The sequence below is a fragment of the Nothoprocta perdicaria genome, unplaced genomic scaffold, assembly GCF_003342845.1.
Source record: "Nothoprocta perdicaria isolate Ctin4 unplaced genomic scaffold, notPer1 scaffold_15, whole genome shotgun sequence".
NCBI classification, from domain to species: Eukaryota; Metazoa; Chordata; class Aves; order Tinamiformes; family Tinamidae; genus Nothoprocta; species Nothoprocta perdicaria.
The window spans coordinates 4,804,121-4,830,501 of NW_020454649.1; the positions used below are offsets into that span (position 1 = coordinate 4,804,121).

Here is a 26,381-nt window from a genome sequence, read left to right on the forward strand (position 1 = left end):
AGAATTTAATGTTTTGTGTCCTAAATGCCAGAGAATGGGTCACCCTTGAGATGCAATTCAGATGCAAGACTAGGCAACCATCCAATTCCAAACAGGCACTTGCACCTTATGTTCCCCAGAGGACTAAGCTAAATTAGTAGCCCACGTCTGCCCACTCCAGGCAATCTCTGTCCAGCTTCAAACTGGGGCAATTCTGCCCTTCCACCTCTTTCAGAGCCCTCCTGTACCATCTTTGAATTTTTTACACTTTTTTACATACCACAACAGGCTTTATCTCTAGATTCCTCCCATAAAGCCTGAGGTGACAATTTTTACTAGTTCTTCCACAGTCCAGAATCACGTTCAGATACTCAGGAGAACCTCCTGTCACCAAACACAAAGCCTCTTTCATCCTGTTTCAGGAGGCCACCATTTAAACTGCCTCAGAAGTAGAAGGCCCAGGCTGGACAATTTCTCATCCAAATATATGGACTTTTTAACAAGAAAGACGACAAAATAGAGCTTAAGTAGGAGCTATTAAATCATACCAGGTCATTACATGCCGAAGTGATTTAAAAATCTGAAACTAAAACAGCGTTCTGCTTAAAAACCTACAAAACTGTATCCTGAGGCTACATATGCAGGTAGTGCACAGTTTGCATCATTGAGCAAGTTTTAATCCTTCTGGCAAGCTCCCCAAATACAAAGACACTAAGTACCCAGCAGCTGGGTGCAAGGGAGGAGTCATCCCCATCGGCTCCATGGGGCGGAACAGGCACCAACTTAGTTTCCACTTGGTTCATCTGAGCTGCTCTACAGCTCCCTCCCTCTCTCTGCATCAATCAAAGCACAAGGCAGCCTCGAGCTCAGGAACCTCCTGTAAAGCTGCCATGGGCTGATCTTCAGCCCCACCAAGTCATGGACGCTGCTGCAGAGAAGGTCTGTGTTTGACTACGGCCCCTTGTGTTGACAGAAGAAAAATAAGTCTGGGCTAGGCACAAGAATGGCAAGAGGATATCAAATGCTGCTTTTAGGGCAGATATTTTTGTGCTTTGAAGGGAAAATGCCTCAAGGAACCACAGCAGGAGCCTGTCTCTCTATATAAAGATTTTGCCTATAAAGGGACATTTATTATTCTCAATTAATGGCATTCTGATAGACACGTTTACATTTCTAAGTTTCAGATCCACCAGAACACGAAAAGGCTGAAGGCCTCCTATTACACTATGGTCATAAAGGATCTAAAGAATACAAAAACTCTCACATTTTCTAGAAGACACAAGACATCCTTTGATTTCCTACAGCTCTGAAACCTCGACAGTAGAGCAAGTTATTCAAAATACAGATTTAAACGTCTGCAAACAGCAAAGTGAATTGCCACTAGCAGCTCTTTCACAGAACTCAGTGATGTTCACAGCCTACTACATCAAGAGCCAGTAATAGATCTTGATCACATCCTCCCATGGATTATTAGGGAAACCTAATGTGGCAGAACACTGTAGAGTACGTTTCTAGAAAAATATATAGCTAGAAGTCTCAAAAAAATCTTATTTTGCAAGCAAAATCTGTGTAATCCTACTGGATTTTAAACCATGTGTATAACATCACTGGATTTTAAACCAACACATGAGTTAACGTTCTATAAAAGGAGACAGAGAAGGAACATCTTGATCTTTTGAGTGAAAATAAACTTTTGAAGAAAATCTAAAAGTGGAAAGCCACATCAGTGACATTGGTGCAAGCAAAGGAGCAGTAATTCCTTCACACCCACAGGTTGCTAGTGGCACGGCATGCATATGGCAGGGATGGATACACAAGTGCTTGTCACTTTTGAACCATCTCCAGGCTGAAAGAAAGGAGAACACTGACTTGAACATGAACAGCTAAGGACCATATTAAACAATAAAACTAAAAGTGCAGATATTTAAGACCCAAAGGTATTCCAGTGCCCAATTCCTAGGACCACAGCTCTCCCACAGATGTGCACGCACAGACCAGCCGTTAAATTCTTCCAACGCCCTCGGTGTCCGAAACGCTGTCAGGAGCGGCTCAGGCCCCCTCTGCCCTGCTCCAGGAGCCTGGGGCCGGCCTGGGCACAGATCCTCACCTTGAGAGGGGCGGCGGGAGGCGAGCGCGCTGCCTGGGCGCCCTGTGCAGGGGAACGGGCTGCAGCCCCAGGCACCGTCCAGCACCGCAGTCCGCAGCTGACGTCGCAAGTCGTCCTGAGGAGCTACCTCCTCCAGCCAGCTTTGTTCCTGGGCTCTACCTAATCCCACCTCCATTTCTCTCCCAGCACTCCCGCGTTCTTGTGGCTGCCTCTCCTCAACTCCATATGCATGCATCCATGTGTGAATCCATCTTTCCTTTTTCAGGCACCTTTTCCAATAGGCACATACTAAACATTTCCAGACCAATTTCACTCAAACTGACTCAGCTGTCTCTGCTGGAAAGAGTTGCAGAATGTTGCCTTTACCAGAAATATACACGTTGGTTTTGATTGATTGTTTTCCTTAAATTAAGATTATCCCTTAGAAAATGAACCTTCCCTATCAATTTATATTATACAGTTTCTAGGAATTCAGTTTCTAAATAAAATGCCTAACCTTCTACCCAATTACATAAATCAACACGATCCAGATATTCCATCCTGGTGGTCTTCCGTTAGACCTGTAAATAAATAACCCAATGTCAAAATAAAAGCATCTAAATTTAGAAGATACCCACAAAACCTACTAGCATTGGGTGCAGCTTCTGGGGCCAGGTTTTGTTGCCTGTGAAGAGAGTGAGAAGCAATACACCTCCATGTAGAAGCATGGGTTTTGGGAACTAACTCAGCAGTATCTCCAAATAACACAATGTTCTTCAGTTTCAGTCACAACAAGTGGGCTGCAAATCTCCACTAACCACCGTTGCCCTATTCTGTCACACACGGCACAGCAACCACCCACCCATTTACAGGATGAGCATTCCTAAAAAAAAATCTCTGGGAAGAGTTGGGATATCAGCAACTCCCCAGACGCGGTCAAGAATAACACCACAAACCAGAAAATATCAGATGATACTTTCATTTCTGCTGCTGATTTGCTGTCTCAAAATCTATGCATTGGTATCTTCACTTGTAAGAAGGAAAGAGCCTGACCAGTGATCTCCCAGAGACGCAGTCTCCAGCGCTCTGAAAGCGCTGCCTTACTCCAAAAGGCCAAGCGTGCTACCAATGCAAAAGACCTAACGTCACAAGCTAGGCTCACCTAGGCCTAAGTGATTCAGCAAAGGCGCAGTAGATCATCGAAATGAAACTGTCGCTCGTTTTATTTTAAAATTCGCATAAAGTTCCACACACCAGTCCTTCTGAATACATAAGCTTACACGTGTTTAGGAAAAAAAAAGAAGTTGTGAGGCTCTCTGATATATATTTCTATATTTATTAATATAAATACATAGATAACCAGTGAAAAAGTGGTTCCCTTCCTTTTAAGTAATGGAAAGTCAATTTGCATCATAATTAAAACCAAGGCATATAATGTTACTTTTAGTTAAAACAGTAAACTACTATAATAAAAGTGTACCTGGGGAATATTTAGAGAAAGCACTAATGATTTCTTCCCTAGTGGTTAATAAATTCACTTCCAGATCAATTTGTTCATGATAGAAACTTGAGAACATAAACAGTTACACAAGCACATTAGAGTGTGTCTTTCTCAGTATAAATGATTTATTACAATGATTAGCAGCACATAAACAATTTAAAATACAACTCTAATTAGCTTTTTGGAAGAAAAAGAGAAAAACCTTCCTGACTCTCTCTCTCCACATTATGTTTTACTTTTCTAAGTGTGTACTTTTTAATTAAATCCAAATGTCACAATAAATTTTAAGTGTTTTATTACCATCCTGGCTAACTAAGTCATTCAGGCAAACACTCATTATATTAAACCAGATGCAGGACTGAAAGTGGTTGAGGAGAGAGGGAAAAACAGTGGGGGAAAAGGCAATTATTTCTGTATTTGACAAAAGATTTGTACAGACGTTTAAGGACAAGAAGATCTTTGGCAAGCTTTCTCTGTTTTATCCAGAGGCTGGCCAGCTAATTGCTCTTTAATACCTGTTTCCAAGTTTGAAAACATCACACCCCATTAAACTTTCTCCAGTAAAAGCAAGAGGAGGAGGAGGAGAGAAAAGCAGGAAAAACAGTCTGTGAAAAACCTAGCTCAATTCACCACCAAGAGCCTGAGCAAACTGCCCTTCTACATATGAATGTGTGTATCCCTCTGAATGCCTGGGAAGAGCACAGGAAAACGCAGCTTCATCTTTAGAGGTGCCTGCAGCTCCAGCCTGAGAAGGCTGATGGCAAATCCTTGCCATTGAGATGGCATCTGGACGCACCTCTCTTTCAGGGTAAAGCACCAGAACCCCTCAAAACCTCCTCACCAGGGTGAAGAGGTTCACCCTTCACCAGGGTGCCGTGGGTGCTGCCTCGCGAGGGGCGCCGAGCACCCAAGGCACCCGGCCTCCCTCCTGCATTTTGCAAAGGCGCAGGGTAAGGGAGCTCTGTGCTGATCCGCTGGAAGGTGGGAAGGGAAGAAGGAAAGAAGGAAGGAAGGAAAAAAAACACCCTACAACCTTCCTGATCCGTAAGACAAGCCTAAAGCCCCAGAGCCATCCCACGGCACTTTGCTTTAACACTGGCCGCCTGGTCTAAACAGGGCAGATTTAACATATCTCAGACAAAAGCCATCTATTAAAGAAAGCATCTACAATGATTAAAATAGGTTAAGGAAAATGGGCACTGCAGAGATGAAGCTTTTGACCTCAGTGTGCAGCTCTCTCAAGAACACTTTAGCATAATTTATCTAAATTAAAAACCAAACACCAAATTTTAAAATGGCACAAAAAGATCATTTAAAAAAATGCTATTAAAAAAGCGGGTCAAGGGTTGGGAATTAGTAATTACTACTACAATTAACCAAAATCAGACAGAGACACATAAATTGTGCATATTACTGCAGTTCACGTCAGAAAGGCAAATGTGAAGGGAGCCCAGAAGCAGCGGCTTGCAAGCGGCACCGCTGCTGTAATTAACCTCTGCCACAGCAGAGGACCCGCGCTTGCAAGTTGGCATCATTTGTTTCTGGAGAGAAGGGCTATTAGTTACCACGTTCAGCTATTAAACTGCACTTTTTCCTGGTTACTGATTTCTTTGGAAACTGATATTTTGATTTTCAGCCCATCCCAGATCTTAGTGCACCTTCACCCCATTAGCGGTACATTTGCCCTTAACCTCCTATTTTAATAGTTCTGAAAAAGATGAGAAAGGGCAGCTTGTGAACATCCTTGTATTGAGAAGAGGTCATTTGCCAAAAATGCCACCTGCTAGAGTCCATATTGTTTGAGTGCAAAAGCCTATTGAGAACTGCCAAGGACAGAACATAAAGGGCTTCTAAAACAGACTACTTAACACTGGATGGAGACAGAAATACTCTGTATGCAACTAACATCTTTCAGATGATTTTCCTTAGATTTTTGGGGGCAAAAGATAATTTAACAATTAACCCTTTGTTCTCACTTCAATCTCCGAATGGCTCTTTGTGAGCTTCCTTGGAGCCACTTTGAAAGGGCACAGTGGGAAAGAACAGACTGACTACTGTTTTGAACTATAACCAAAATGAACTATTCTCTAGGTTCTCCCTTGAAGCCATCATCCACGTTAGGTTAGATGAGGAAAATCTAGGTTCAAATCTTATTCAGGCCTCAGTTTAATTTTGAGAGCTCAGAAGCCTCCACAAATCAGTTTAAGTTAAAGTAATGGAAATAGGTGAACTTCAGAAGGTGGACAGGCACAAATGATCTCTTCCAAAATAGGGAAGAATCCATCTGTTCCCTTTTAAAGGGCGTAAAAGTCTTTGTAGCAGTAATGAAAATTCAGGGATGTAAGTCATGGACATCATAGCAGTCTATTAGAGAGAGGAGTAGGGCTGTATTATGGGCTACAGTGAGCAGTGGTGATTATATAAAAGGGATGCTGCAAAGGCTGTGTAGCAGAGGGCAAGCCAAATGATTCAAGGACTCAGGAATCTTCAGAACTGGGGGGGGAAATGAAGATTTCTGTCTTTTGAAGAGGCAGGATGAGTACAGACCCACACAGCCTTGTGAAGGCGGCGGGGATGAGGCCATGGGTGACACTCCAGTGCGGAAGGTAGCGGCGCCGGCTCCTTGGCGAGGCGCAGGCGGCAGCTCCGCTCCGAGGCCGGTGCGGAGCACGCGGCGAGCGGGCCCCATCACGGGGTCTCCCCACAGCACAGCTGGTGGAAGCACCTGGCTGGAGGCACTGAGGGCCCCACGGGAGACCTCTCCCCACGGCCGTGCTGTGGGGCGAGCAACGCCGTGCCGTGGGGACACCCTGCGCAGCGGCGGCGGCCAGCACCGCCCGACAACCAGGAGATGAGGTGCCTGCTGAGCAGCCATCATAGGGTGGGCCCAAATTATAGCCTTAAACAAAAGGAAACGGCAGCTCCTGCATGAACACCTCACCCTCCTCCTCTGCCTTCACTGACAGTAAACACACGTATCTCCTCCTGCAGGCACATGAGACCCCACTTACTTCAACATTTCCATTTCCAAAGACATTCATCTGCTTTATTACTTATCTCCTTGATAAAATTAAAAAAAAAAAAAAAAAAAAAAAACCACAACCGATCCGCTGGCAGAGTGTGTGGTTCATTCAGTTAGCACGCTGTTCCCAAAAAGCTTACATCCACTTTAGAAGAAAAATACTTGGCCACAATGCATATTATATATTATATTAAATCGTGCAAGGGGAAGGGAAAGGTGACGAGCATTAAGCTGCATAAGTGACAGTGAAATCCTCCTTGGCCAGAGGAGGATTTGCAGGAGCGAGAGGCAGCACCTTCCCCTCGGACGGCGCTGGACGCGGCCGGGCAGCGGCGGGACCCACAGGCGCCCGCGTCTCTCCCAGCAACTCAGCGTGCAGTGCCCAGGCCTCAGACCTGCAGATCACAATTTCTCTCCCACTACAGATTACCAAAATGCTGCTCTCTCCAGCAAGTTATTTTATTACCTTTGCCCTTCTCAGAGTTTTTCTTGGTGCTTAATTCAAAAATAGTAACTTAGAGGCTATTTCTTGCTATTGTCTATGCACATACTGTCATCAAAAGTAGGAACACACAACACAATGCCAAGATCTGCTTTTTTTTCCCATATGACATCTGAGTAATTTCTGCCAGGGCATGGAAAACATCTTCAGGATTGATTTCATAGAAAGGTTGTCAATCAGCACCCACAGAAGGAAGTTTAAGATCACGTTTACCAGACAAGCATCTCTACTAAATTCTATGGTAAACACCTGAGAGGGAGACCTGTTCAGAGAGCTTGCACGAAATGCTGAGTAAACAGTCTCAAGTGCTTGATCACAACATGTGGCGTAAGAGAAGTTCAAAACTAACCCTCCTCCCACGCTCTCTTGCAACTTCAAAACACAATATGGACTTACCTGGCTTGTTTTACAGACCTGGCTATGATAAACCAAATTTTAATGTGGTTTATAGCATCTTAAAAGTATTAACGTAACTCAAACAAAACGAGACTTGCCATACAGTTAACAGCTGGTATTACAGAACAACTTGTAAGACTTGGTCTTGCAGCAGGAACCAGCATACTTACCTTCAAATCTCGTTTGCTCTGTAGATCTTAGAGAAACTCAATTTAAGATCCCCCAAAAATCTGTTTTCTTTGATTAACTATCAGCAATAGGTGCTTTTTGGAGAGTCACTGCTGTAAGCATACAAGCTTAATAAGAACATTATGCAATGGTAAAGCCCAAATACAGATCAGGATTTAGCAAGGATTGTGTTGAGATCCAGTTTTTATCAAGTTCCTTTGTGGCCAAAAATGAAATAAAATAAAATCAAGTGATCATTTGGGACCTGAACAAACATGTGGGGTTGGACAAGCAATCAGGAAGGAGCCAAGCATCCCAAGCAGGAATAAAAAAAATAAAAATAAAAAAAAATTATTAAAATTAAAAGAGAGAGAGGAGGATAAACATTAAAAAATTAGAATTGGGCCCTTTTAAAGCTTATTTTAAAAGTTAAAAGACTTAATTATCTACAGTGAAATATGCAACAGCTAAACTGCTGTGACCGTGAAGCGGAGGTTCCTCCAGCTTGGGGGTAGGTGGGAGGTCACAGGAAGGAACAGGCTACCAGGCTCCGATGTCATTTTTCAGGTCCTGCAGATAGAAAACCACAGGACTCCGCGCTTGGTCACCTGCAGCACCTATTGCAAGGTTCTCCCTCCCTTTGCCTTGGCCGGTGCCCAGCTGCTGCTGCGCTCAGCGTCCTGCCGAGGCCGGTTCTGCCCGTGGAGTGACGGCCGAGAGCCTGGTGCCCGCAGGCCGCGCTGCGCGGGTGGCACCAGGGACACCGCACGGAGCTGCAGCCCGGCCTCTCCGGCTGCTCTCATGCAGAGCCTGCCACCATTTCCAGTACTGCCTCCCCCAAAACTGCACTCTGTACAGCAGCTCTCTGCCCCTCTGCCCCTCAGGTAAAACAGAGCAAACAAACGGCCTTACAACATCCCCGGCCCTAGTCTCAGTGCCCTGCTGCCCTTCTCCGGCCACCCTTCCCTCCCCTCTGGACCACACGAGGAAGAATTCCCAAGAAGGCAGGCAAGGGAAACCTGAACACACCAGCCCTGGAGATCACCCCCTTTCCAACAGCACTGATCTGCCCACACAACCCTAAGAAGGGCCCTGATGCTGTCACTGTATGACCAGAAAGTCCTTTGGGTTTCCATACACACCTGGAGGCAAGCAAATGGGAAGCTCTGCCTTTGCCTGGACACAGCAACACACTCGTTAGCTCCCACCAGCCAGATGCTCCCATGAAACAAGGCTAAAAATCCCAGTGCAACTACCAGCTCCTGAAAGAAGAACAGTAATTACGCAGCATGAAATCCATTCTACTGGACCCTTTTTTTTTTTTTTTTGGGTCAAAGACACCCAACCGCTGTCACCAGTGAGATAAAGACTCACACCAAGGTCGAGCCTTCCCAGGCTGGTATGTCAGAGGGAAGAGAAGATACAGGGAAGCTCTGGAGCGGCACTTGCCGAGGAACAGCTGCAGCAGTTGGTATCCCATATAGGCTACAATGAGAATTATGTTTCTCTCTCCCACCCTCCCCAAAGTATTTAATTCAGGGCAGAGGGGTAGATGTATTCACCTTCGAGCTCCTGTGTCACAAGCGACCACATTCACTCGGCTTCCCTATTTAACTAAATGGAGTTCACACATGCTGCAGTATAAAGTTACCTCTTGCCTTTTGAAAGCAGTCCAATCAATGCAATACATAGAGAGTAGCATTCGAATCAGCCTTAAGTTAATTCTTAGTAGTTGAAACTGTGACAGCATGCTGACCCTTTCAAGTCAACTGGGAGCAGGCAATCTTCGCAGAAGATCCTCAGGCCTTTAATCAGATTCTCAGTGGGTTTTAAAGAGATACTACAGCACCAGTTTGTAAACATCTCTCCAGTGAAATAAAGATTACTTCTGACCTAGCCAATTACTCAGTCCCAGAAGATATATCCCACAGTTATAATGGAATGAACCATAGGGATAGGAAATATATTTTAGGTAGGGGGTGGCAAACCCAAATCCTGACTTAGGATGCAGATAGCACTGTATCCCATGGAAAGATCAAGTACAGAAAAAAATGCTAATATACATATATATATACACACACCACTTGCACATACATATATATTTATAGATAATCTATTAAATTACCTAGTTCTTTCTCCTACCAGGGGAGGATTGCTCTCTTGAGCATAAAGCCCTACTAAAATGAGTGCAAACTATCAGCTGAAGCACCTCCTGAAAGCAGGCAGAATGAGGGAAGACAAAACCATGACTTTGAGGAGACCCACAGTGTCATACTGGTTTGCCACGTTACAGAGATTTGGGGTGAGATGGCAACTCCTGGCAGCATGGTTATTTTATAATCTGACTATGGAATGAGAAAGAAAATGTTGGAGAAATAGCTCGGCCCTGAGCCTATCAAGAGACACTCAATGGTCTCTTGTTGCATTACTTTATAACTCCCTTTTAGCCTTTGGAGCCACCACGTTCTATTGTGGAGGGTTACTGACTTAAAAAGAGATCACTAAGTTATTTATTCTGGAAATATTTCAGACTCACACATAACAGCCATCACCCAATGGGCCATTAGGGCTCCAAGGGGCATTACAGACCCACAGGTCGAGACCTCTTTGAAGGCTTCCAAGTTTGTGGATCACTGCTCTCAAACCGCAGCACAGGCAACACCTGCACAGCAAGGCGTGTGCGGGAGAGCCAGGGGGGATCCCGGGCACAGCAGCTGCTTATACATTTTGACACTCAAGGCAAACCTAATCAGGTCATTAAACAGAAGCTCAAAGGCTGCAGACACACATGGCTTCTGCCAGTCCTGCCCCGGGAGCTCACCTGCAAGCTTGGGCTTTAACACATCTTTTGGGGGGGCTTATTTTTGTTATCTTAAAGAAGGGAGCACCCAGGTAGGGAACACACTGTGCTCCCCCACTGGGGTCCCCTTTCCATTCTACTTTCACAGAGAACTAAAAAATCCCAGCAAAATGACAGGTTGATAAAATTTTAATAGGAAAGAAAAAGGTACCCCTGGGCAGGACCTTACGTTCAATTTTCACCCTAAGTGAATGTTCACGAAATACGGGTGTTACATGGAAACACCGGCGGAGCTTCACGCAGCGCGACACAAACTGTGCGCGTGGAGCCCGGGGGAGGACGAGCGAGGGCCACGCTGGGCGCCGCGACGAGCGCACCCACGGCAGCCCAAGCAGGCTGCTCGCCTTCCGCAGAGCTCCGGGGGCACGCTCATCTGGAAGACAGCCCTTTGGAGGCCCAGAAAAATCCACCTTTCTAGCCTAGATACACTCGTAGACACTTAAAACCACTTGTACTAATGAAAAGGTGACTTTCCCACATAAAAAGCTCATATTCCTTCTTCTCCTATCTATGTTTCCCTCTCAGCATTTCCCTCCGGGGCCCAGGATCGTCCCACACTTTGTCATAGCAGCTGTGCTCGAGCACGGGCCCCTCTCCCGCTCAGAGCACCCTCTGTGCCCGTTCCCCGCAGACTCTCCGTGCTGGGAACGGGCGACCGGAGGTTCATCCCTGCAGGCAGGGGCCTGCCAGGGCACTGCTCCAGCACTCACCATCATTTTTAGCTGCTTGTCCAGTCCATTCCAAGATTTTATTTGCCATTTTCCCAGCTTCATCACATCAGCATCTCGCATCCTTCCGGAGCCAACCAGCACCTTCCCTCTCCTCCAGCTCTTCCAGGTGAGCAAGCCAAGAGCCGCTATCCAGAGCTGAGGAACAGCAACCCTTCTTGCCAACCATTATATATGTACATACTCATCTACGAATAAACACTGGCTTTCGGAAACGAGAAGCTTCTTCACCGATAAAGAAAAGGCAGTGAGCAGTAAGGGTCACCGCTGACAAAACCAGTGGTTCTCCTAATCTCTCCAGAACCCTAAGGGAGGTAGCAGTCATCTCCTTCTTCAATCTGTATTAATATCTTAAAGTTTTAATCATCATTCTCTTTAGTGTATGCACACAAGTGAAAAAAAATAGCATCAGGTGGAAGCACCAAATATTACAATGTCAGAGGTTTAAGCTCTGTGTTGGTTTAGTCCTAAGTTACCAACAACCATTGATGGCAGACATAAAGCTTCCCTTAAATTATTAAGCATAAAACAGCAGACTGTAATATTTTGCTAAACCAAAGTACAGACACAGACAAAGATGTCATTTCAATATTTGAAACCAGCAAGTTTAATTTAAAATAAGAGCAAACCAATAAGCTCAGAAAATAGCAATGTGTGAGAGGAAAATTACACTGCTAGAGAAAAAAGTGGAAGGACTTAAGAAATTTATAAAAGTAATCTCCAAGTGGAAATTAGAAATCAACCCCTAGAAACAGAATAACACAAAAGAAATATTACTGTCCACTTTCTAAATCAATATAACACTGCTACACGACAGAATTACCATGGTAACTCAAGTAAAAAGAATAAAGCAATTCTTATTATTTCAAAATAAAATCACAGCCTGAAGCCCAGCTTTTATTACAACTGCTGATAGATCGCTGGCTTGTATTTATCTGAAATCTTGCTTTTCAATCAGCTATTTTATGAATGTACAAATTTCACTGAGCAGCTCACTTAGACTGAATGCTTAAAAACCCCCAAAAAGACTAGTCAATGAATCGATTATACATACACTTTTTTTTTATTTTTTTAAGGGAGTTTTTTTTTTTTTTTTTTCACTTTATCCAAATTAAAGAGAGAGATGGAACGAGCGAGAATAAGTTAAAATCTTGTTTAGCCTGCCTGGAATAAAAGCCCAAACCCAAACCACAGCACAGCGCAGGAACAAAGCGGCGCGGGCGCCCACGCTGCACGCGGCGGCGCGGGGCACGGGGCACACACCGGAGCAGACACATCTGTTCCACCGCGATCAAAGCGGAAGAGAAAACACTGCCTAAACACGAAGTTAGCGGCGATGTCCTGACTTTCCCTGCTGGGTGCTTTGGACATTTGGAGCGCTGTTTGCGCAGCCTGGAAGCAGCATCAAGGCAGAGGACGCGCGTCCCGCTGAGGCTGCTCTGAAGGCAGAGCTGGGCCACGTTCCCGCGCGCCCCGGCCACCTTTTCCACATGTCAGTGCAGAGGAAAGGCAGCGGGCAGCATCACCTTGGGCTCCCTCCCCGCCAGCCTTCAAAGGCGCATCGATCGGGAAGCGCACACAACAGTCCCATCAGCAGCAACAAAGCTGCTCCTCTCCTGTCTCCGCAGCCCCGCTGTCCCCATCACGGCTCAGCCCGGCTGGGTGCACGTGGACAAGAGCCACATACGGGACAGGGCTGCGGGCAGTCGCACCAAGGACTAAAACGCTACCTGGAGGAAAAGTTAGGGCACAAGCTACTGAACGAGGGTGCTATGGAAGCCCCTGCAGAGCATTACAGCATTTTACAGTGTGGCCTTGCCTCATCCTCCTGCAGCGCACGTGCCCATACCCGACGGGAACGTGACCGGCACCTATAAGCGTGGCAGGAATCAGAAGGGGATGCGAGTGACAGAATCGTGACAAAAAGCGGTTAGTGATGCCAAAAGAGGAAAAACCTTCAAGGATTCGCAATTACTTCGGCAGACACTCAATGACAATTTAAAAAAAGAAAGAAAGAGAAAGAAAAAAAAAAAAGAAAAAAGGTTGGGAGATCGACCCAACCAGCCTGTGTACAAGCCGGCCTGTGTACAAATCTGGGCAGCCCTTGGGGCGCCGGGCACACCACCACCACACAGCCAGGCCCTCGCGCCACAGGACACCAACTTGGGGAGCAGAAGAATTACTTAATGCTGGTAAGATGCTTTGAGGATGAAAAGCAGCAGTCATGTGCCAAGCACAATAGCTGGAAGTAAAGACAAAAGCTGAAATAAGAGCAATAAGCCACCTGGCAGCTGTCTTTTACATTAAAAAAATTTCAGTGTTCTTAGAGCCACTTAACTCCCCGTCTTGCTCAAAGTCCAGAGGAACTTTGTGGGTTGCTGGTTTCAGCGTGGAGCAGTGACACCACTCCTCATTTTTAACACAGCTTCAGGAACTGCGATCGTACACAGCTCAATCCAAAAGTATGCGCTGTCTCTCAGTGTAACGTGGTCCTCTGCAGTCTACTGCAAATGGGTTTTAAAAGCTACGGTGGAAACAATGTGTGCTTAATCTGCACAAGCACCACAGCGAGGTCACACACTCAAATATCCTGTTTTATGTGGTATCTCGTCGTATTTTAAAAACACTCTTTCTGGAGACTTCAAGCCAGCAGAGGTCACAAACAATCATATACAGATTAGAAAAGGAGAGAGCTGGGGGGAGTGAAGGGAGGCTTGCCTGACACGCTGAAATAGGACACTCTAAATGGCACTTAGTATTTTTTTAAAAGAAAAAAATGGCTAAAGTACTAAGATTCAGAGAAACAGAACCAATAAATAGAGGGGTGCTTAAAGAGTTTTATTTGAATAAAGTCTTGCCCCAGGAGATGGAAGGAGAATCTTGAAATATGGAGATACAAATTTACATGTGCTAAAAGCCTCAGTGTGACACTTTTTGGGGGAAAAAGAAAAAGGGAGGGGGAAAAATACCTTCGTTGCTGTACATGACAAAATAGCAACTGAATGTTTGCTTTGATCCCAGCGCATAAAGGGTGAAGCTTTTAGGCAAGGAGCGGCAGGTGATCTCAGCTCTTCTGCAAGTCCTAATGCTCCTAAAAGCCACTCTTCCAGTTTCTGTAATTGGGCATCAGTAGTTAATGTAGTATTGACTGCATTACATGCTCCTGTGCATCCTCTCACTAATGCCAATTGCATCACCTTGTACATTTACCATATTGCTTAGCCAATAGCTGTTAAAAGCAATCCAAATCATGAATCATATAGGAAACTTTTAGCAAGACACGACATCCAAAGGAGACAATTTACAGTTGAGTTAATCTGGGTACATTAGCGAGACATGGATTCAGGAAGACAGACCAATTTATGTTACTTTAGTTTTACCCTTTATTGCTTTGTATAGGCAAATGAATGGAAGGGCATGGAGTAAAAACAGATATAAAGGAGTCCTTTTCAAAACAGATCTCCATTCTGCGCAGACGGGTCAAAGGGTTTGAGACTGATGCTTGGTTCAGGCTTTCATAACCATAACAGGGTACTTACAGAAATCATTTTCCACAGAGGAGTATAAAGATAAAGATATAATGGATTCTGAATAATGTTCAGTACCCCCCCATACACACGCCCATTAGGCAGAAACCAAGTTGCTTGAGATTACGCCAGGCCCCGGCGGCATGCACGGCAGGACGGGCTCTGCAAACACGGCGGCTCCATCTCAAGCTGGTCCTGCACCAGCACACAGCTACACATGTCCCTTGCCAAAACGCAGAAAGCGAGACCTTCTGCTCGCTTGCACCACAACCTGAAGGGACTGGACCTTTCTGAAATGTGTAGCCTGAAATGTTTCTCTGGGGCAGAAGGAAATGACAGAAGCATTAAAAAGATACTGGTTAATGCACATCAGCTGCAAGGCAGAGCCAACCAGGATACAAATTAGTGGCAGGTCCTCTCTGCAAAAGTACATTTCACAGAACAATTTCACACTGGGTGCTTGACCAAGAGATGCACAGCAAATTGACATAGCACCTTTCTGCCTTTCTGACCAAGCTCAGTAGCACCAGAAAAATAGAGGAGACAAGAAAAGAAAGAAAGAGAGAGACAGTTTGGAAGTCTGCTTCTGCATCCACTCAAATGAGCAGCAAGTAATTTGCAATATTTTTGGATGGGGAGACAGCGTAAAGAAAAGCAGAGAAGAGGAAATTTAGAGGAAGCAATAGCATGCCAGCCAAAAACGTTTTTGCCTAAGAAAAAACTGCACCGCATGCTTAAATACTGGAAACCGGTGGGCTACATCTCGTCTAAAAAAGATGATGATTCCCTTTGAAAAGCTTCCAAAAGTCCCTTCGAAAGAGTTGCACATACCGGGAAAATGCCAAAACAAAACATTTTCACTAGCTGATCAATTTAAACAGCTGTGGTAAAGCTGCAGCCACTGGCACCATCATTAACAATTTAAAGCATGGCTGCTTTTGTCTTCCTTCCCAGTTACAGTCTCATTATGCCTTTTTATTTATTAGAAACACAGTCCTCCAGAATACATTTCTATATCTCTGATCCATAATAAACTAAGTAGGAATGTCCCTGGCTTTGACTCAAATGGATGTTTACATTGGCGAGAGGGTTAATTGTTTAATTGTGGTCCAAGTACTCTGCAGTTCAGTCATAAATATGCAGCAATTCCCCACTTTTTCTCTAAGAAGCAGTGGAACTGTAGGAATCAATACTTTAGGGTTGGAGGGGGGAATAGCCAAATATTACTTTCACTTCCCAAAGCATCATTTCAGCATTTTATAAGCATGCAAAGAAGCCTGAGCACTGCGGCGAACAATTCACGAACGTTTAACACAAATTAAAAAAAATCCTCTAAATTTGGACAGCAGCATCCATTATCTGCTTTGATGTGCAATGTATGAAGAAACTTGCTTGCAAAAACATCCACTGGAAAAGAGAGTTGAGCATCTGCTTGCACAGATAGTACCCAACATCAGGCTCGAAAACTTAGGTTTGGGAGTCACCCTGTTGGAGAACAGGGAGCGAACACACACGCTCCTACAAAGTGGTGGCTGCACGCAGTGAATTGTTTTCAGAGCATCTATAGGCTAAATTATGTTAATCTAAGAGTGAACAAGTTTCATTTTAAGCCGCCCTTCCCTCCACCCCCAAGCCTTCAGTGAATAGGAGCGACATTCAGTGAATAAATCATTCCCTGGCAACAGTTACACACATTATTGAAGTTGGGGGCAGTGATTTCTATACTGTTTAAAACAATGTCTATGTATTCTAAATCATGACAGTTCTGTCCAATTTAAAAAACATATAGACCCATTAGAATTTTATAGTTCAGCATTTAACAGCGTCGGCAGTGCCTTTTTTATTCTCGCACCGCAACACCTAATACTTCATACCATTATTCTGATTTTGGATTGATTTCAAGTAAAATACCTTATTTGACATAAATGTTCATATTCTCTACCTAAGTAAGTCTCCTTGCAGATGCAATCAGTCATAATGCTAAAAGTGCAGTTTGCCTTTAGCAGAAATGTAATAGTTCATGCTAATGAAAGCGTAACAAAACTTTGAGCAGCAAGCACATATTTACAAATAGAGTAGAAGCATCTCCGAACATGAAGCTTGAAACCTTAAACAAGGAAAAAAAAGGCTTCAAATGAAATCAATTAATCCTCCAACCATGATACATTTCTTAACCATTTAAGAAAAGTATTCAGACTCTGCTGTGACCCTTTATCACTAGGCCTAATGGATTACTTTATTAATAATGCACTGCTTTTAAAAGGAATTTTTCTGAAGATTCCACCATAAGAGTATCTTGCAAGCGGCTAGGACAAACAGGCTGACATGTTCGTGTTGCACTTGTTAAAGACCATAAAACTCAACACCAACTCCAAAGAACAGAAATTATGGTCCACTGCCAGGGTATCAAGTATCCCTTCTATTGTATTTAAACTAAAATTAAAGCAAACAAATTTCCAAAAAAACAGCTGCTTCTGCCACATTACCCAAGCTGAGAAACATTTACGAACTGTTTTAATATCTATCATGTCAACCAGACAACTAGCACATCTGGGACCTAAGAATGATGACACCCTATAAAAATGCCTGCCCAGATCTTTGAGCTCCCTGATCAGCGCGGACGCTAACAGGCATTCGAATGCCCGGCAGGGACATTCCTACCTGTACAAGGTACCTCGCTAACTCCTTTCAGTCATCTCCTTCTCATAGGAGGCGCAAACAGATTTTATTGTCAGAGTTCTGATAACCTGGATCTCTAACTGCAGCATTCTTCATTTCTTGAAAACGTTACACAGTGACTTTATTGCCTGTTTCTCACATGTGCCTTATGCTGCAGTACTTGCCAATTCTGAGAGCAGAAGGGACCTTCAGGAAGACTGAGATTCTACATTTGATCAAGTTTGGAGAAATATTAAAATATTTTCTCCTTACTCTTATCTTGCAACCACGTCTCATGTGGTTTACTCTGCTACCGAGCGTGCTCTGCTCTTACTCGAATTCCTGCTTCACAAACACATTATCCCACTGCTGCGCGCTCGAGGTGCAAAAGGATGCAGCAGCACGACCTAAAGCCAGACCAGATCCTTGAAGTCACACCACAATTGTGTCAAGATGGAGCTCCAGCAAAAAAGCAGGCAAGCCAACTAAGTAGAGAAGCACATTCCCTTTCCAGCAACCTGAAACAAGCCTTCTGTGGCCAAGTTGGCATTCGGGAAAATGGGCAGCGTTCCTCTGAACGGGAAGCCAGACAGAGATGGGACACAGGGAAGGTTCTAGGTAGGAGAGGGGGAGGAAAAGAAAAAGCTGCAGCTTCCAGAGTATTGGACAACAGAATGATGAAATTTGTGGCCCCAGAAGAAGAAAACCCCGTGTCCTTTCCCCTCCTCTCTCCTTGCGTGATTGCTCAGCAGCTGTACCTCAGCGACATACCTCAAGAACAAAACAAGAGGTAGCAGTGGCATGTAGGAGGGCCCTTCTTCCTACATGGCATAATTTTGTATGAGGTGTGTATGCAACCCATACTTGCCTTTTATGTCTATAAATACCTTGCTAACAGAAGCAGCTTGTTAAAACAATCTAGCTGGAGACAGCTCTCTCCATATTCATCTACCTGTAGATATCCATAGATATGGCAACACGGACACATTCACTTATTAAGTCAACTCACTGCCCTTCTGCCATGGCCAGAGTGTGGTGGCACACACTCTGGCCAAGAAACTGTTCTCTTAACAGAGTTTGTGTCCTGCCATTACACAATCAATTTCCCTGCTTTTCTAATTCCAAACGCTGGTTTTCTTCCCTTCAGTGCAGGGTAAGATGGGCTCTTACACAACAGGGAACCCAACTGCTGCTACTAATCCAGTTTCAAATTACCTAATATTCATTGCCCTAAATACCTCCCGTCAACCCAAGAGCCATTCCCTACCCTAACGCATGCTGGTGGAGCATCTTTCACTACTCTCTAAAAACTAGAGATTGTTGTTTAAACAATAAGGTTTGTGTACGGAGTACCTGTTCACAGGGGTCACCCAAACACCATGTCCTTGACCCATTCTTGCAATATATATTTAGAGTTATGTTTTTAAAAGACATTGAACCTACAGTTCTGGGTGCTCCTGTCTGTGCAAAGACTGGGATGAATACACACCTGGTCGGTGTGTCTGGAAGTGCACATCCATCCCACAGTCTGGAGCAGGACACCACGTCCAGTTACCACGAAGAGAGCCAACGAGAAGGAAACTTCCCCCCTGCGCACCCCTAACAAAGAGCCGTGATTTCTATTAGCGCCTTTTAGACCATACGTGCTGATTACTAGGCTGGGCTTCATTGCTGGTGCAGATTACAGCTGGGATAAGCTGCAGCTTTTTCCTAATTGCTATTATGATGACTGAATTTTTGTTTTGTGTCAAGCATTATTCACACCTTATACTCAAAAACTGGATCCTTCCATATTGCACTACTGATTCCACACAGGCAAAGGCATTGCCTCCAACGGGAAGGATGCACTTGGGTTATTCTACTTGATCTGTACTGCTCCATCACAGCAGAACAGTTCTGCAGGGCAGCATAGCTTGAAAAGGAACATATAACAAAATATGGAAAAAAGCTGCTTACAATAGATGAGCTGTAGGAGGGAAAAAACAAAAACCTAGCACACCACGTGTGGTCCAGGAAGAAATAAGGTCAGACAGTCAAATTCATCTTAATCAGGGAAAGGTTACAAGAACAGCCTTATGTCTCTAATAAAGTAAACTAGCTAGCTTCAACTTACACTGCCAAAGAAAACAACTGAACACCTCTGAGCGTGACACTGCTCCAAAGCCTTTGAAACCCTGTTAGCTTCATTTGTTTTCCCAGCATAAGCAATACTCAGCCACTTAGTATGTCTTTTATCCACAGTTCACTCAACTGCAAAGCTGATCTAGAAGATGGGTAACAGATGCTTCCGTGGATCTCTCCTCTCCATTTATTTATTTATTTAAGTTTTAGTATGTTAACAAAGAAGAAGATCATCAGAAATCAACACCAGGATTTTTACCTAAGAAAGATTATTCCACAGTGCTAGGATGCCAACTTAACTACCGCAGAATCAATTCATATATGCAAGAAGACTTATACGTAGGCACTGTAACTATAATGTGGGCTTTGTCTACTTTTAGTCAAGATTTAATTGAATCTGCATAAAAAAGGATGTCGACCACAATGAACTTCTCCTTATTCTCATATTTTAAAGCAAAGGTGTAAAATCTTTGTGAAAAGTCCATTCGCATTTTGTCACTGCCCTAAGCACATCAAATCAGAATGCAATGAGATGTTCTGATTTCTTCCAGAAATCCAAGCTTAAATTCTATGCATGTGAATACAATCGGACTGATCACGTTAAAAATCAAACCTACCTACCATGAGATAATTTTTTTTTTTTTTTTAAAGATAAGTTGGGAGGGGATGAAGGGAAGAGAAACTTCCAAACAAAATCTTCTGGTTAGGGGTAAGTAAGCACCCATTATTTTAAATAGCCAGGAGCTCTTTTCTACTTAGCCACAGGTATAGTATTCTGTATAAACCTGCGAAATACCACAATACAGATTTGGGACTGGAGAAAAAAAGAAGTTATAACTTGTTAGCATAACTTAGCTAACAATACAAATAACAAAGCACAATTGGCACCAATCTGACAAATAAAATCAAGTGACTTGAAAGTAGAAGTCATTTTTCTCATAAATATTTTTAAAAGCAATGCATATATTCAGGTAAAATCAATGCTGCCACAGAGCAAGCAGTTTCTCCAAGCTCTTTGGCTCCCTACAGTAAGCTGTAGTCTGTTTACAGCTTTGCAAATATTCAGCAATTTCTTCTATTTCCAAATGACAACTGCATACCACAAACATTTTTTTTCCTCTGTGATATGCGAAAAGATACTCCCCCACCCAAAAATAAAAACCAAAAACCACACACATAGCACCCAACAACACACACATTACACAGCACATGAAGTTACCCATTTACAAAGGTGAAAGGAAACACGTAATAGCTGTAATTAGTTGTTAAAGAGAACGTGTAGTTCTTGATTTCTATACTTTTCCACACACAGAACACCTCCACAGTGGAGGTCTTTGCTAACGGAGGCAGAAGCACAGAGGAAGTCTCCTTGGAAAGGTACCACAGAAATGTCTCCCTCTGCCTCAAGCTTTCATCTTTGCTTTCAGGGTACAAGCAAGGAGAAAAGTCCTGCAGGAGTCAAAAAGCAGCCTTAGAAAAAAATAAATTTTAAAAAGTTAAAATTAGACTTACCATATCCCTCCTAGAAACTACTGGCAATTGAGCAGTTAAGTTGCACACCCTGGCATGCAATGTGCAGAAGGCATCAGACCACTCTGACAACTACCTTAGCACTGCCTAGTCATGAACTACTTCTTACATCAACCACATCCCTCAGTACCCCTGATAAGGACTAGTCTGCTTTAAAACACAAGCATATGCGAAGCCTCAAAATAAGTCAAGTTCTCCTTCAGCTTCATTCATTAAATTACCTCCCAAATGAACCTCCATTGCTGTCCTTTAGAGAAGGGAGTAAATTCTTAGACTAAGCCAATGCTTTTGTGCCAGAGTAGCTTATTAGCTTATTGTCATTATGTTTATAGCTATGAAGAAAATCTGTGAGAAATGGATATTAAAGATGTACATTAAGGAGACGCAGATGACATACAAAGGGAAGGAAAAATTCTCAAAATTAGATTTACAATAAAAGCTATTATAATAAACAGGCTAAAATGGATAATATTAAAGTAACTTGTAGGAAGAAAAATCTGAATAGAGTTAAAAAAAAAATCAAGCTGTTTCTGCTACATCCTTCAGCAAACAGAGCCTGGGGTAAATGCTCCTCAATTGGTTCAATCGTGCCAGAGGAGAGAGAAGGAAAAAAAAAAAAAAGAGCAAGTATGCTTTTATCAACACAAGGGAAAATATCAGAAGCTGAGGCAGAGCACTCCAGTATGCACGGCGCGCATCTGCCTCAGAACTATTTATTTACACGTTAGCGGCACAGAGAAGACATCGAGCACAGGCTTACACAATCTCAGCCCACCTACCGTCCTCCTTGTCCAGCACCATCATCTCAGCAATCAAGAAAAGTCCGGGGACAGACGCTGCTTCTCCAGGCGCCTCCGCTCAGCGGAGAGAAGAACAAGTCTCTGGGAGCACAAATGAGCTACGGTACAGCTGATCGTCCTTTAGCAGCAAGTGAGCTCTAATTACCCAGTTGTCCAGCTTTTAACCTAGATTGCACTCAGTTAGAATTACACTCAGAAATGAAGCACTTTGCAGATACAAAAGCAGTCTCACCTACTTTTGTGCCTCAGAATTGCAAAGAACTAAAACTGCAATTTAGAAAGAAGGGGGATCGGACCTGTTTCTTTGGTTCTCACCTTCTAAATGGCTCAATTTACACAGTATAATCTATTTTAATGTAATTGCATTTGATAGCTCATAACCCCGGCTGTTTCAACTACACAGCTTTCAACCTTATAAAGTGTTTTCCCTTTGGATTTAAGCTGAATCTAAATCTAAAATTATATTCAGCGCGTAGAATACCTCAGCCTGACTACTGCTGCCTCTGTCTCTCAATTTGTGAGCTTTGCACACTTGCTATTGAATAAATGCACATATTTCCCAGGGACCCCTCTTATTCTCCTGTCAGGGCTTCACGGTGGATTTAAGCCTTTCCAGCTCGGCAGCACCACCTGCAGCACAGCCCGGACATTTCAGCGGGGCTGCGCTCGCCGGCCAGCCCCGTGCCCGCTGTTCTGCGCCCGCTTCGTGGCCTCCTTTCCCCGGTGGTGCCAGGGCCCGGGCGGGCACACGGGGCTCCGCAGCGGAGCTTCACAGCGGCCCCTCGCACCCTGTTGTTGTCTCTCGCCTTCCGAACGCGCTGTCCCCGACATGGGCGTTTGCCCAGATTTGCCCGTTTCACCCCAAACCAGCCAGTAGCTTCGGACAGGTCCCGGATAAACTTCTCTGCAAAGGACCCTGAAGACCCCGCTGGGTTACCCTGACCCTCTGTGCCCAACCAGACATCGCTCCTCTGCTGCCACTTCAGAGTCAGGCCAACATTTCGGGTTCAGACTCAGACGTACCGTGAGCTTCCTCGAATACTAGGGAATATTGCTGCTTTACTTTGTTCTCACCAGGTCCAGAGTGAAATAAACTCAACAAGCCGAATGCAGGACAGAGGCTTGCAGGGCTGCTCCACCTGTTCAGAGACGCCTTCGGTAGCACAACATAAGCAGGTGCACTCGACGCCCCACTGTTTGATCCTCTCCCCCGTGACCAACGATCCCTACTCGGACCAGGCGCTACCACCTCCGGTTGTGTCCGTAGGGACTGCGGGATCAGGCGCCGCACCACCCAGATCAACAGGGCTGTTTGAATCATCCCTGTCATTTAATCCAAGAAAACATTTCAGTTTCCTATTCCTATTTCAGTGATACTTCTTCCTCCTCTTTACAACTGATACAACAGCGCTCTTTAAAAAACATGATAGGGGGCTCAAGTTATATATCCTTAATACCTATTTTTAATTAGATTTCTTATCCTCAGCTGAAGTGGCTTTTCCTTTCCCCTTCATTTTGAATACTTAATCCTAACAGTCCTTGAACATATTTGATGTTAAATATATCGTTTTACATTGAACCATTTCATGCAGTGCTTAGAACAACTACTGTTTCCTTGTGATACTAGCCTGGAGGGCTGAATACGTATTTTAGGATAAGACTGCAACTGCTATAAATAATCATTTATTTTAAGAAGTACAAGTTAAAAAAGAGAGGCCTTTATCCTAAAGATAATTAAGGTCTAATAGTCAAGAGCATCAGCACAAAAACTAGAGGCTTTTCTAAATCTGAAAGAGACATTTTATTTTAATACCTTTTCTATACTCTTGGCCTCCATTAGGAAACAGTGAGCTCGCAGATCGCTACCTCCATCCACATGCTCTTCAGGTCTATGCCTTCAAAAAAAGGCAAACCTACCCAAAAAAATAGAATACATTTAAAGTTGCACTACTTGGTACTTACAAGAAAAGCATATTTGTTAGGAAAACGCCATTCTCCTTTGCAGCCGACTGGTGCCAGGGCTATCTAGCAGCCGTAACACAGACATCAAAAACCTGCACTATCAGAGCCGGGTACCTTTTATTCTTCTACTGCTTCATTGCGTCCTACAGTCCGTGCAAAAGGATATTTCAAAGTTACCTGCTTAATCATTCTACATACCTACAATAAAAAAGTTCCCTAATCCCCAACACACTGGTACAGTAATTAAAGGCAGCTACAATTAACACAATCTGTTGGAATTTATCATGATATCTGATGTCAGTTTACTTTTTTTTAGGCAGAAATCTGGTCTCTGTAATCAAAATATTTATATATTCGAGAGATATCTTAACTCTGATTATCTTAAAAATCGGCTTGCCCGGAGCGAATTCCACAGTGATTTATGCATTGGAATCACCTAAACTCAAAGTCTGGAAAGAGTCCTTTCCCCATGCTCTACCCCTCCTCTGCTTTTCCACCTCCCTTGTCTCAACTCTTATCGTTTGTTTCAGGAAGATATTTGTGGAAGACCCACTGTAAAGTGATATTTTCTAATATCAAGTCATGTTGCATCAGTCCAGTTATGTTGTGCCATCTCAAACATATGAAACGATGTTGCCTCCCTGACATAACTTGACATAGTGCCACAACACATCAAGTCAAAAACATTATTGCTGTTTTTTTTTTTTTTTTTTTTTTTTCTTCTCTTAAAGTCTGCCCTCAGTTGTATCCGTAAAGACCAGAGAAGAGCATTACTGCACCTCTGTTCCATCCGCTGGCACCCAGGAGCGCGCTCGCCAAGGCAGCTTCGGCCACAAAGCAGCATTCTGACTACCGGCCTCCGGGCGATCCTGCTGTCCACTGCATGAGGCTGCAGGAGCAAGTACCCGGAGGTTGTGGGAGCAAGAGCTGCCTGGGACTACAGGACAGCCTGACAAGTAGCTCTGGGGGATGCAAAGAGAGGAGCTCGGTGCAACCTCTACCTACGGGGCACCAAGAGCCTTCACTGCGATGCCCCGGCACTGCTTGAGGCGAAATCCTGCCTCCTCCACACGGGGTAACCGTGAGCTGCCCGGCTGCTGGGAGAGACCGCAGGAAAAGGGGAGCAGGCTGGCAAGGTAAATGTTCCAAAAACAAGGGGAGAATGGGTATTATTCACAACGCTAGGGTTTTCAGGCGGTTGAGATGAGACTGCTCCCCCAAAAGGAGACATTTACAGGAATAAAATAGACCCCATTTTTTTTTTTTTTTTTATTAACAAGCTCATTCAAGACTGATTTCAAAAGAAATTAGTTTAGCTAGCAAAAGCTTCCATTTTAGTCCATTTGTAACCTATGCAGGTCCAGCATCCCCTTTTAACATTCACAGATGAGCAGGCAGCTGGAACCTATTTGAATCAGGCAGAAAGAAACACATAAAGGTAAAATAACCTCCTCATAAAAGAGTTTCTTCTCTCAGCCTCACCTCCTGTCCCCAATTTCTCCAGCGCACTTTTAAAAGGGAGCCTAATTTCTCCCTGAGCACAACCACTCATCAACAGCCCGGGCAATTCCCAGGAGCCGCTTCGGTTTGGTTACTCTGATCTCCGCATCGCTCTCACTGGGGGTTTGTTTCCTACTTTACTTCTTTTTAAGTGCTCCCCACACTAATTTCCTCTACGCCTCGGCCACCATCGCCACCATTCCCTTTTATACCGCCGCTCGGAGAGCTCCGGGAGCAAGGGGGGGCTGTTGGGAACTGTCTGGATAATCAGTGGTTGCAGTTTCATTCCCTTACACCAGCCCCGAGCTCCTCGTGCTTAATGAGTACGTCTGCAATACTTGAAAGTCTCCAAGCCCCTATTAGGGGAGCCTCTCAGACGTGCGGGTTCCTTGTGCCCACCTGTGCCTCTCACTTGTGCTGGGCCGGCGGCATCCCGCTGTTAACCCGCCCGCCAGAGCTCCGCACACGGCCTGGCAGCCACCCCCGACAAACAGCTACGCGGATTAAGACATCACCCAGTTTATTATTATTATTAAAGGCTGTTAATGGGGAAGTTAAAAGCCTTTCCCGCCTCTGTGTAGCAAGCAAGCAAATCCTGCGCTGCGCCACTCCAGCACGGGGACTCGTGCAGCCACAGGTCACCCCCCGAAAGTGGGGTCAGACAGAAACACAAACCCTGGTCCACTTACGCATCCCAGTAAGGAATGAACCTCGCTTAATTCCTCTAACGTTACTTAACCCTTTTACCTTTGTCTCAGGGGGCGAGAGATGAGAAAGGTCTTCCTACTGTTATCTCCTGCCGACTAGTTAGATAAGTTCGCTCCCTCTTCTCCAGCACATGCACTTTTGACGGGAACGTTACAGACCCCATCAATGACACATCTGCTTACTTCAGAGGGCTTCAAAAAAAATTAAAAATGTAGTAATGAGAGTATCGATAATAACAGAAAGCCTGCCGGGCGGTAATCCGGGCCCCAAGGCATGTGACGAGCTCGCCCGAGCTCCCTCCCGAGCCGCGCCGCGGCCGGCAGCGTGTGACCC

General features: G+C 44.4%; 1 protein-coding gene across 2 annotated transcripts in view; it reads right to left on the reverse strand.

The window, feature by feature from the left end:
* LMO1 (LIM domain only 1) overlaps positions 1-26,307 on the reverse strand; it is a 55,955-nt gene extending 29,648 nt beyond the window's left edge. The window contains exon 1 of one of the 2 annotated variants that reach the window (XM_026034708.1): positions 21,858-22,414. In XM_026034708.1, the coding sequence (XP_025890493.1) occupies positions 21,858-21,882 (25 nt within the window). In that variant the 5' untranslated portion in view covers positions 21,883-22,414. Of the gene's footprint in view, positions 1-21,857; positions 22,415-26,087 lie in introns of those variants that run through there. The other variant, XM_026034711.1, reaches the window with a different exon arrangement.
* Positions 26,308-26,381: the final 74 nt, after the last annotated feature.